We start from the raw sequence: 13,369 nt of genomic DNA, 5'->3' as shown, positions 1-13,369 counted from the left end.
GAGGTAGCAATGACACTTCTGACTCTAGTCCTGAACGAGAACCTAGAGAAGTAGTACCAGAACAGCACATCGAGACTACTGGTATGGAGTCACAGCAGGAAATGGAGTTGGGTCATTCGCCGCCGACACCAACTGTTACCCTAGATGCACTGTTCCAGTTCATGAATAAGGAGAAATTAGAACGGGAGCGTAAAGAACAGGAGGAGAAACTAGAACGGGAGCGTAAAGAACAGGAGGAGAAACTAGAACGGGAACGGGAGAAACAAGAACGGGAGCGTAAAGAACAGGAGGAGAAACTAGAACGGGAACGGGAGAAACAAGAACGGGAGCGTATAGGACAGGAGGAGAAGTTAGAAAGGGAACAAAAGGAGCGAGAAAACGCCGAAAGACTAGACAATTTAGTGCAAGTCTTAAATAACACTTTAGGCAGGATTGCAGATGAAACAGCAGAAATCAGGCATGACTTAACTGAAACACAGCACGAGATGCAACAGAAGTTTTCCAGTGTACACACTCGTATTGAAGGTGTAGAAATATTCAGTAAACGCACTGACGATAAAGTAGTACACTTAAGCGAGCGTCTAACAGGAAGGTTAGATATGGTAGAGGCGAAAATAGGGGAAATAGAAAGAGAATCCAGACACATCGCAACATTCTCGCCCCAACTAACGACTCACCACACTAGCGAATGTAATACCGACAAGGAAGACACGCCGGTAAACAAATCGATAACGATAGAAGCCGAGCGAAATCCCGCGAATATTAGTACTGCAATTATGTCAGCAGATCCGGTACTTACACTACACCACCCTTCTAAGAAATGGTTGGATGACGTTCCAACATATTTAGGGAAAAGTAATGAAAACCCTCGAAGATTCTTAAATCAGTTTGGAGAATATTGCCACACATTTAAGTTAACAGACGCAGAAAAATTGAAATGCGTTAGCCACTGCTTGAAAAACACGGCATATTATTGGTGGGAGTTGGCGAAAGATTCGGTACACGCATACGAATCGTTTCAGAAAGCTTTCATATCCCAATTTTGGAATACTCGTATCCAAAGCAATTTGCGAATACAGTTGCATTCTGAAAAATTCGAAAATCGTAAATTTCAAAATTTAGAGGCGCATATCGGCGATATGTACGAGAGAACTCGTTATCTTGATTGCCGTATGGAAGACGAAGAGTTTATTGCCATGATAATTTCGCAATTACCACTCAATTATCAATTACAACTTAGTGGACGGCAATACAGTAATATTGTAGATTTCAAGGAACAACTGTTAACGTATGAACGACTCGTTAAGCTCGATAAAACGGTAACGCACAAAGAAACTAACGAGCGCAAGAACACGAACCAACAGACACCGTTATACAATAACTGGCGTAACCGAAATGAAGGGCAGAACAGCGGACACAAACAACCTCAAATTCACACACTGAACGTTGAAAACTGCGGAAGTAATTGGTATCACAATAGATATCGAGGTCAGCGATATGGTAACGGATTTTATAAACCACAGTACTATCGTCGTAGAAACGAGAAGCGACAAGACAGACGCGAAAATGAATCACAGTGGGAGAATAAACGTCAGGAGGGGACAGTTAATTTCAGAGAGAATTCAGGCGAAAATCGAACAACGAAAGAACGATCGGCAAATTACAATAATCATTCCGGAGGTCAGTACAGCATAAATGCACAAACGTTTGTACCGTCTGAAAAAGGGAACAGCTTTAGCACCACCATTCACGACGCGCGACAAGGAGAAAGAAATTCATATTCTATAGCGCCAAGTCACGAGCAAAGCAACACGGAATGGCCGCGCATGCAATCTAGCAGACGCTCAGATACAAACCAAGGAGGTAATAACACATTTTTGATTTCACCGAATGCAAATAATGGATTTGCTAATTTGTCACAAGAGCAAATTAGAGGATTTAAGGACAGTGCGGTAAACTAATTAGGGATGGCGAAAACCCGCTCCGCACGTCAGTCCCTAATTGTAAGTTAGACGGGGCTAGTATAAAATTGAATCCCGACGCAAATGACAAGAATAATTGTCGAAGCATACACACCATTATGTTCAAAGAAAACGAGCGTGAATTTTTACTCAGCGAGCCCACAGAAACCGAAGTTCAAGCGAAACAAGCACTATGTCCGGAGATATCGTTAACTTTAAACGGAGTTAAAGTGCCTGTACTATTAGACAGCGGCGCAGAGATATCCTGCATCAGCGAAGACTGCGTAGCCATGATAGAGAGCACCGGAATATCATTACCGAGAATGCCAGTACCGAGTTTAAAGATTCTAGGGGTTACATCAAGGGCTAGTCCCATCATTAATCGTCAGACCTTATTGGAAGTAGAAGGTTTAGGTAGCACCAAGTACATTAATGTATTAATCGTAAAAGGATTGGCTAAACCAGTAATTTTCGGTGTAGACTTTCTAACTAGCCATAAAATAATTTTGAATTTTGCAGGTTGGATGGTAACTGCTATGGATGACACAGAAAATACGAAAACTACTGAAAATTGGGAAGTTTCGGAAAAATGCATTGCAATCATTTATAAGGAAACTGAAGAGTTGGTCGCAGCCAAGTTGACATCCACGGCGGATCTTCGGAGAAAATACCAGAAAGATTCCAGCAAGATGAGTTTTAATTGTGGAGATTTAGTACTCAAGAGAACGAATCCAGTAAGCCAATTTTGGAAGTACGTTACTAAGAAGCTATTTCTACTCTTCGATGGACCATATATGATCACGAAGATTATTAGAAGTAACTGTTACGAACTGTCTGACATTAAAACGAAACAAGTAATAGGACACTATAATATAACGCAGTTGAGGAAATATTACACTCCTGTAGAATAGTATACACTGTTACACATATGTCCGTTTGAAGACATATATCGGTGACAATACTCTATGTTTGCAAGTAAGTATGTAAATAAGGTCAATAATATGAAATGTAAATTTTCTGCAAATAATTAGAATATAGATGAGATGTTTGTATGATGAGAAATGGTCCTAAGACCTATATCAGAGTATAGTTCGTTAGTCACATTTCTGAAGGGGACTATTCTATAGAGGTATTTGAGAAGCCCTCAATAGAAATGAATTTTATGTTTATTATTTTACTTCTTACCTCTATGACTTTGTCTTAGTCCTGTTATGAAGTATATTTACCAGTATTGTATCTCTATGGTCAGGTCAATTTGGTTTTACTCTTTAAGTATTTTCATGTTTTATCTAAGTAATAATTTTATGAAATGTCTTTGCAAACATTTGTTAAACGGCGACGAATAGGAAATGAGCTTACACCTTTTAATATTGTTTTTGGGTCATTACTGAGGAAAGAGTATATGTGATTGGACGCTCGACGGCGCATATATTTTATTTAAAGAATTTAGTATTTCCAGTGTGATTTCGGAGAGTGTTCAATAGAGAAAGCTTTGACTGTTTGAAACAAATTGGAACTTGAGTTTCTGTTCTACTATCATGGGAGAAGGATTAGAGAGAAAGAGCTCCGTGATTTAGTCATAAATGAATGTAAGAATATCACGTAAAACATTGGTACGACGACTGAATAGCTAGAATCTACGTGAAATTGATGATTTTATAATAAATACCGGAACTACACAATGAAGAAGAGGTAGTTACCGATGTTCGAAGCTCTACTAAAGAATCGACGACGACGATAAGTTTTGACTAACAGCATAAATAGAACTGGATCAACGACGAATTAAGAAGAAAAGAAGAAAAGGACTATCAATCTTCGAGATGGAAGGAGTTCGACAGCGGTAGACGGCATCGTAGACGGTGTACCGGAGGACATCATCCTTCTAGACGACTCCAGGTGACCGACGCCAGTCCTGCTGGAGTACCAGCAGCACGAGAGGAGGTGCATCGAGACGGAGACCCAACCAGCGACATCGGAGGAGAGTGAGATCTAACCAGCAACATCGGAGGAGAGACAGGGGTTCGTAGAGGTTTTCCACAGCCTCTTGGTATTGTAACGACGCGACGAGGTTTGTTTGCCCCATCCCCGAATTAACAAGAACAGCGAGAAGTTACCTGTCCTATTTTAATGGCAAGATATCTTAAACTATGATGTTTACGATCAAGACCTAATTTGAAACTCGCAAAACAACTTAATACTACTTAACTACGTAAAGACTTGTAGCTTGTACATACTGGACCTGGTTAACTGACCTTGATCAGTAATATGTACGATATCAAAGTTAAAATCTGTTAAAGTCATTAATTGTCTTGAATGTTTAAAGAATAGCCCCAGGTCCAGAAGTCTTGAGACAGTTTGATCTACCGAAAGAGACTGAGCTAGTAAAAACAAAGAAAAGACTAATTTGCCAGTTAAAATGTGTTTCAATAATATTTAAAATATTGACTGATAACCAAACTATTATTCAGTGATACAATTACGTAAAACGTAATTAGTTCTGAAAGACATTTAAGTATAACGGATATTGAAATTTTGTTTAATGAAAAACCTATTTAAACATGAATAATTGTCTCAAAGGTATTTGTATGTTACTTGCTAATCATTGACTCTGTCACTTTTCATGTTACAGTTGGATATGTTGCAAAAGAGTATTGTCACCCATACAACCATGATTTTGACCCTAGTAAAAAGTTAAATTTTCATTATATTTTATTTTTCCGATTGATAACCATACTTACATATCATGTGTATGTTAAACCAGATAGACAGAAATATTTAGCTTGGATTGTCTTGAAAGAATAATTAGTTTTTATTACACTGAGATCAGCAGTCATAGAGAAGTTAATGCTTTTAAACACACTACTTATATTTGTTGATTTTAAGGTCAGAATACTTACACCAAAGAGAAGGAGACATACTGCTAAGGAATTATACGACATTTTATTGTTTGGTATTCACACTGAGTCAAACTACACCAGTACATACAACTTGAGAATAATTTATTTTCACTATCAACATAACAAGACATATTTTAGTTAATATTCTGTAGAGGTTAGTAGTTGTGCTACATACCCAATCACAGCACTAGTACTTTATAGAGTTTTCACGGCGCCCAACTAGACCACATTTTACATTATAGATATTGGCATTTTAGTAAATATACTCCATAGAGTAATTCTGAAAATACTTATAGAATTTTTGATCACCCAACGGTGGCACACCCTTTTGAAATTTTGGTCGATCATCCTTGGAGCTGTCTGAAAAATAACAGAAGAAAAGGGAAAATTCTGAAAACACTTCAGCGTAATACACGGTGGATCATGAACTAGGAGTGGACTCGTGGTATCACAGCACAAGGCACTAGCTCACCGTGGCTCGGCGTAATACACGGTGGATCATGAACTAAGAGAGGGCTCGTGGTATCACAGCACAAGGCACTAGCTCACCGTGGCTCGGCGTAATACACGGTGGATCATGAACTAGGAGTGGACTCGTGGTATCACAGCACAAGGCACTAGCTCACCGCGGCTCGGCGTAATACACGGTGGATCATGAACTAGGAGTGGACTCGTGGTGTCACAGCACAAGGCACTAGCTCACCGTGGCTCGGCGTAATACACGGTGGATCATGAACTAGGAGTGGACTCGTGGTATCACAGCACAAGGCACTAGCTCACCGCGGCTCGGCGTAATACACGGTGGATCATGAACTAGGAGTGGACTCGTGGTGTCACAGCACAAGGCACTAGCTCACTGTGGCTCGGCGTAATACACGGTGGATCATGAACTAGGAGTGGACTCGTGGTATCACAGCACAAGGCACTAGCTCACCGCGGCTCGGCGTAATACACGGTGGATCATGAACTAGGAGTGGGCTCGTGGTGTCAGCACAAGGCACTAGCTCACCGCGGCTCGGCGTAATACACGGTGGATCATGAACTAGGAGTGGACTCGTGGTGTCACAGCACAAGGCACTAGCTCACCGCGGCTCGGCGTAATACACGGTGGATCATGAACTAGGAGTGGGCTCGTGGTGTCAGCACAAGGCACTAGCTCACCGCGGCTCGGCGTAATACACGGTGGATCATGAACTAGGAGTGGGCTCGTGGTGTCAGCACAAGGCACTAGCTCACCGCGGCTCGGCGTAATACACGGTGGATCATGAACTAGGAGTGGACTCGTGGTGTCACAGCACAAGGCACTAGCTCACCGCGGCTCGGCGTAATACACGGTGGATCATGAACTAGGAGTGGGCTCGTGGTGTCACAGCACAAGGCACTAGCTTACCGCGGCTCGGCGGAAGGGGCACAGTTGGCGTGCAGCTAGGGTCGCGGGCCTGTACGTCACTCGCCGCCGTCAGACGCAGCCTCTATAAACCATGCGTGAGCCACGCCTGTCCGAACCACGCCTACCGGGCCTTCCCATCACTTCACCTGCCACAGCCCCAACTCCTTATGTCTGTTACAGACACTTCAGTCATACTCACGGCTCAGCCTGTGTACAATTGCATGTTCAAAATACACGTTTCTTCCTTTTTGTGCTAAATATTTTTTTTTTTTCCTTTTCAATATTATATCTGAGATATAGTCAATGTGCAGTTGTTTATTTTACATACAATTTTTCCCTAGCCTAGTCAAGGGCGTATCTGCGTTAGTGAGACGGGATGAAAAGTGCTAAGCTCTGGATTGGCGCGCAGTCTTCTCGTCGTGTACAGGGCAACTATGATATTTATTTGTGACTGCGTTTTTTAATAACTTTTTAAACATATATAAATTTAATTCACAATAATATTCCTTACGTAATGAAATAAATGTTCAGTGATTATTTTAAGCTATTGTAACGTAATTTTATTTTCCCCATAAATAATTTCGCATTTGTTATTCATATAAACATCAAATACGTTGTTTTACTTTTACAACCACTTTAATCACGCTTGTGTTCTTTGCCATTTTAAAGAATCATTGTGACAGAAACTGTTGTAATTTCCGTTTTCGTTATGCACGATTTTGATTGGCCAATTGCATCTAATATCCAACATATTTTTTTACTTGTTCTATATGCAAAATATTTTATGGAAAAAGAAGTCAAACAAACTTGGCTGCGTTAATGACCTTTTCGGTGGTGTGCCATAACCCTCCAACTTTATTTGACACAACATATTGGAAGGTGTTGGAAGCGAAAATTTGACATTGTGACAAGGCCTTAAGAACTATCGGGAGTCCCGCGCCACTTCCCTCCCCATAAGGATGACTATAAGGTCTACCAGCACACTATCACTGATAGCATCTTCCTCTATGGTTGGCCAGCGCAGACCCACAGGCGTGTTCGGTAACTATTGAAAACTATCTCTGAATATTGGATTTTTATCTTGCATTTCCACTGCAACGCGCAAATAAGGTTCGTTTTGTTTCATATTAGTAGTATATAATAGTTCCTTCTGCGCCAGGTTTTAGGCTGTGGTGCCTTATGTTGGTCCGCCATCATGTATTGTGACGTCATGGCGCCATATTGGATGACCTTGACCCATGACCTTTATCCTGACTTTCAAAATTAACCTAAAATGACTCAAAATTTGCCAAATTTTCCCAATATTCGTCAAAATCAGCTAAAATTTTGTGAAAAAAAAAAAAATACCATCCAAAATTTATCAAAAAATTTAAAAATAAATTATTTTCCTATTTAGACGGAAAAATTCCCGTTTTGAGGTAAACTTTCCCATTTTAATCCTCAAAAATGCAAACGGCTTGAAAATTCCCCAGAGTAGCATAAATTCCCCGGCTACAAGCTGCTATAATCCTCCAAGGTCATGACCTCAGCCATTAGGATGGCATGGCCACCATTTTGAAAAGTTATGTAGGTAACGGTTGCATTTTCGTTATGGCTGCCATATTGAAAATCAGTATTTTTTATGCTAGGAAACCGGGCTTATATTTAAATTAATAAAAAATTAACTAAAAATATTTTAATACAAACATTTCGGCGTATTGTATTATGACGTCATGGTTGCCATATTGAAAATCCGTTATTATTATCCAAAAAATTCGAATACATTTTTAAAATTAAAAAATAATTAATCATGTTTTAATATAATTTTAATTGATAAACACATTTATGTCATGCAGTCTTCAGTTCGAACCCGGTGAGGAAAAAATAAAAATGATGCCAGATCCATCCTCCGAGGAAGCCACTGACAGACTGACCTCCCACCACTAATGCTAAGGTATATATATCGCTGGTTAGTATGAAGGCACGTCCGCCATCTTGTTTTCGTCTTATGGAGGCTGCCATCTTGTTTCGTCATCTAGAGGCAGCCATATTGTTTCGTAAGCTAGAGGCAGCCATCTTGTTTTCATGTGCTGGAGGCCGCCGTTTTGTTTTCGTCTGCTAGAGTGTTCTGTCGTCATATTAATTTAATTTTCTTCCAATCGAATGCAGTAATTATTTATTGCCAAAGCGCCCTTCTTTTATCGCCATCCTGGATGCCAATTTGGAAATCTGTATTTATTAAGCTAGAAAGTCGAGAAAAATTCCAAAATTCATTTTTAAAAACTCAGCATTTGTTTAATGATTGATTCGATCGATTCCAGTGCTTGGTTCGATCCTTGCTCGATAAAAAAGGTAATGTAAGGTAAAAAATATTATTTTTTAATAAATATGGTAAAAAGTCCTAAAAGAGGCTTAAGTTCCTCTACTACCAGTCTCCAGTAAGCCGATGATGAAACATTGTTTACGATATTGAAAATTCGTAATTATTAACCTAGAAATTGTAAAGTACACATTATGTTGTGATGAAACTTCTTTCTTATTAGTGTAATCTCTATGCTTTTGTTTTTACTAAAACAATAGTTATGTTTTTGTTTTTTCATTCTTCTTTCAAAATAATATGTTGTAGTTAATCTAAAATTAACTAAATAAATGCCTTCTTAAAAAATATGGCTCTATATATATTTTAAGAACTAATTTTAACAGGTTATGGGCCCAGACGCCTAGGAATATTCTTTAAGGTTCCTAAAATTAAGAAGGTAAGCAGTTCATCAGTTTAAGTTTATCACAACATGGAATCAAAGCATTTGAGTTCATTCTCAGTTCCTCAAATAACATTATTAGAAGGAAAATCTAATTGGGCAAACTACGTTTAGTTCCAAATGCAATAGATATAATTGATGGATTGTTAAAACCACCAGAGATTGATCCAGCTGAAAAAGAATCAGAAGATTATAAAAGGCAATTATCCCTGTTTAAAAGTACAGACAATCAAGCTTTGCTGGTTATGTCAAATAACATGACTGAAGAAATGTTCGAAAAAGTTCGTAGATATGAATCTGCTCGTATGATGTGGTTAGGACTTTGTCAACTTTTCGATACTTTTTCTGAAGACAGAGTTTTTGATTTATATAATAATTTCTTTGAAGCAAAATGGTCATCCGAAGACAATGTTGTAGGATTTATATCAAGAGTGTCTAATGACTGTAATCAATTGAAACAAGAGATTGAAATACAACCTGAAGCTGACAAAGATGTTTTATTAATTTGTAAAATTTTGAAATCTTTGGCCAAAAAATTTAAGAAATTTACTAATGGTTTGCGATTGATTAATGATGAACATTAGAATTTAGATACTTTAACGCAAAAATTGTGTACATTTGAAAATAATTTGCTTGAGAGTATCTCTGATCTGAAGAGATTTTACATGTTAGAGGGGTAACACAAATGGACAAAACCATACGATGTAAGCAGTATAAACCTTCTTTTAACAAGAGCCAAATGAAATGTACTTATTGCTATAAGAATATCATTACATTCAAAAGTGTAGATTTTGGATTGCAGATGGTAGACCTCCTAAACCAGCAAAAGCTAAATGTACAAAGGCTGCAGGAGCTCCACTTTTTACAGTTAGTTCAAATGCTTTAGTTACAGAATCCAATATTCAAAATTGGTATGTGGATAATGGAGCTACCCATCACATTTGCAATGGAAGAGACAAGTCAAAACATTTGATCATTTTTCTGATGGTGATTATGTTATTATTACTGCAGATGGTTCACAAGTAAAAGCTATTGGTCAAGGATCTATTGAAATTGAGGCATTCTCAGAAGGAAGATGGAAAAAATATGTTTTATTAGATGTTTGGTGTGTACCAGGTATTTCAAAGAATTTGTTTTCACTCCTGGCCTTTCAAGATCGTAGACCTAAGAGCAAATTCCAATCAACTGCGCGCTTGTGCAAGTTGTTTGAAGGTAAGGACACACTTGTTACATGCAAACGTCAAAAATATGGTGGACCGAACGTAACCAAACTATTACTTCGAATTAATCTAACTTCAACTCTATCATGAAAGAATAGCTCATCAAGACAAACATCATATAAAAGAAGTCATCAAGGAAGAGTTAGGTTTAGATGTGCCAGTGGATAGTGAACTTTGTGAAGGGTGTATCAATGGAAAGGCCCATAGACTAATATTTGGATATCGTAAAAGGGCAGAGAACCCAGGAGAGTTAATACATTTGGATGTATGTGGTCCTATGGTTCAATCAACAAGTGAATTCAAATATTTCTTAGTCTTAAAGGATGACTGGTCCAGATTTAGGAGAGTTTATTTCCTTAGAACTAAGGATGAAGTTTCAGAAAAATTCATATCCGAAACGAAAATAAATGGCCATGTTATAAAATCTATGCTAAGTGATAATGGAGGAGAGTACAATAATGAGAAAGTGCATAACATTTTAAGGTCTCATTGTATTGAAATGAAATACACAATGCCATAGACTCCACAGCAGAACGGTTGTGCTGAGAGGGAAAATAGAACAATTGTTGAAGCAGCAAGAACTCTTATGCATTCCAGGAAAGAATCATTACCAAAAGAATTATGGGCTGAAATGATTAATACTGCTGCATACATTCTCAATAGAACAGGCATCTCATCTGTTAAAGGGAAATCACCTCATAAATTATGGATTGGACAAAAACCATATATTAAGCACTTACATATAATTGGATCTAAATGTTGGGCACATGTACCGAAAGTTCATAGAAAGAAATTTGATAAAAAAGCTCAAGAAGGAATTTTAATTGGTTATGATGGAGATAATGGGTACAGAGTTCTGTCCAAAAACAAGCTCATAAGATCTCGTGATGTTATATTTCAAGAAGCCACTAGCATGTCTGCTGTACAGAAATTATGCACACCAATCACAGATTCACAAGTTACAGTAAGTTTTGGACCTGAGGAAGATGAACCAGATATTCAAAAAGATACTGGGCAGAATCAAGAATTTTTCAGAGAATTTAATGAAGAGGACAGCGAATCAGAAAGGGAATCAAGCAATGAAGTTGTGAACTGGGAAAGAGGTAGAACTCTCAGAGATATCTCTAAACTTACGAAACCTAAACACATGGAAGACTATGTGAATAGTGTTGAGACTAGTTTAATTCCTCAGACATATAAGGAAACAATGGAGAGTGAAGAATCTGATCTTTGGTACAATGCCATGGAACATGAAATAAATTCTCTCAAGGAAAATAAAACCTGGACTGTATGTGAATTTCCTCCTAATAAGAAAGCCATAACATTTAAATGGGTGTTTAAAAAGAAGTATAATGCTGACGGTTCACTGGATCGCATTAGGCAAGATTGGTAGTAAAAGGCTTTGAACAGAAGAAAGGGCAGGACTATGAAGAGACATTCAGTCCAGTAGCCAGATCGACTACTATTAGAACAGTGCTTAGCGTTGCTGCCAGTGAAAATATGCATCATCTTTAACAGAAATTGGGGAAAAATTCAAAAAATCATCATTCAATTTTCTTCCAAATGGTGTCTACGCTCTTCGTCTGTCTCATTTACTCGACGATCATGCAGTTGGCTTGCGTTGCGCGTACGCGACCGATATTCCGATGACTCACTGGTGGCAATTATATCAATTAATTGTGAACTGAAATCAATTGAATGTTCCAATGTGATAATTTTAACGGTTATGTTATGCTATGCTATGAAAACATGTTACGGTTTTGAGTGCTTCAAAGATATGATAACGACTGACGAAACACTGAAATATTCTATGTGGAATTCGATGAATTTTAAGGTTATGTTATGAAAATATGTGACGGTTTTGAATATATCAAAGGTATGTTAACCACTGATTAAACACTGAAATATTTAATGCCGAATTTGTTGTTATGAAAACCCGTGACAGCAGAACTCTAAAACTGAAAGAAATTTTCAGAATTTTTCAATGGATTTCCCAAAAAAAATTTTATACAAGCCTTGTCTTAACAATAACGAACAAAAAAAACATATCGGTCGAGCAGTTCTCAAGTGATAATTTTTCATACAGTTGGCAATTGACTATATATATATATATATATATATATATATATATATATATATAGTTTTCACAATTAATTTACATCTTGCTTTATTAGTTACGGAGATACGATAATTTTTTTTTTTAAATAAATGAAGGCTTACCCTGTTTTCAACGTATTAAAAGACGAATCTTAGTAATAGCAAAAAAAAAAAAACCAATACTTCGCTGTAATTGCAAGTTTTTTTTTTTTTTATGGGTGTTTTGGCCTACAGCGTGGAGTCAGCAGCCATAGCCCAGAGCAGCATACTACTGAATTAGTTGGAGCTACTCAGGATAAGGTCTAGGTATATAGGCCCATGTACCAGAGACAGAACAGGCCGTGGGGTCAAGGAGCCAGGGAAGATAACTAGGTTATCGGTCACCAAAGTTACCAACAGAGCGGATCCCAAGGGTCAGAGGTGCACACCAGTAGATAAGAAATGACGAGTAATGACGTCATATACTGTATGACGTTGATCGTAGACCACTTTGGGGTAGGTTAAAGGGGACGGCAATCCAAGCTGCTGAAAGTCGATATGGATGTCAGGATGTCAGCGCATGGAGCGCCGCAGACACATGCTGGAATTTCTATGATTCCCAAATGGAAGAGGTGAGCTGGCGACGCATTGTGTTCCGCGCGCAGTCGGAAGTACAGTTCCAAAAGTGTGTGGGCACTGTAGGTTTTTTAAATTTTTAATTTTAGTCTCAAACTTCTTATTCTAATTGAATGTGAAGTGTTAGTTGTTGTTTTAAAAACACACCTACCCGTTTACCAACCTTGGGGTTTGAATATCGCAAACTGGTAAAATTGTGTTTGGTACTTTTCCTATGTTTATTATTGGTACTCTATATTTAATAATCTTAATTAAATTCGGAGATAAATTTATTTATCTTAAAAACAAACTTACTACTTTTTCACCCCTTAAGGGTTGAAATTCGCAAAACATAAAAATTGTGGTTGTTTTAATTCGTATTTTTTATTGGTATCCAATATAATTTATAACTATTAATTAAATTCAGAGATATAATTCTTCACATTTAAAACATACTTATCCTTGTTTCACC

The 13,369-nt window shown here is 37.9% G+C and overlaps 1 protein-coding gene across 13 annotated transcripts in view; it reads left to right on the top strand.

The window, feature by feature from the left end:
* Positions 1-13,369, top strand: part of LOC134531133 (protein turtle) — a 423,117-nt gene that overhangs the window by 148,705 nt on the left and 261,043 nt on the right. For 11 of the 13 annotated variants that reach the window (XR_010074944.1, XR_010074945.1, XM_063366728.1 and 8 more), the window contains exon 1: positions 12,838-12,914. The exons of the other annotated variants lie outside the window; for them this stretch is intronic. Coding sequence is in view for 9 of the 11 variants with exons in the window: in XM_063366728.1 (XP_063222798.1) it covers positions 12,841-12,914 (74 nt within the window). In the remaining 2 variants the exon portion in view is untranslated. Of the gene's footprint in view, positions 1-12,837; positions 12,915-13,369 lie in introns of those variants that run through there. 13 annotated transcript variants of the gene reach the window in all.

Source organism: Bacillus rossius, chromosome 3 (genome assembly GCF_032445375.1).
Source record: "Bacillus rossius redtenbacheri isolate Brsri chromosome 3, Brsri_v3, whole genome shotgun sequence".
NCBI lineage: Eukaryota > Metazoa > Arthropoda > Insecta > Phasmatodea > Bacillidae > Bacillus > Bacillus rossius.
This window is presented reverse-complemented; position numbering and strand designations above follow the sequence as displayed.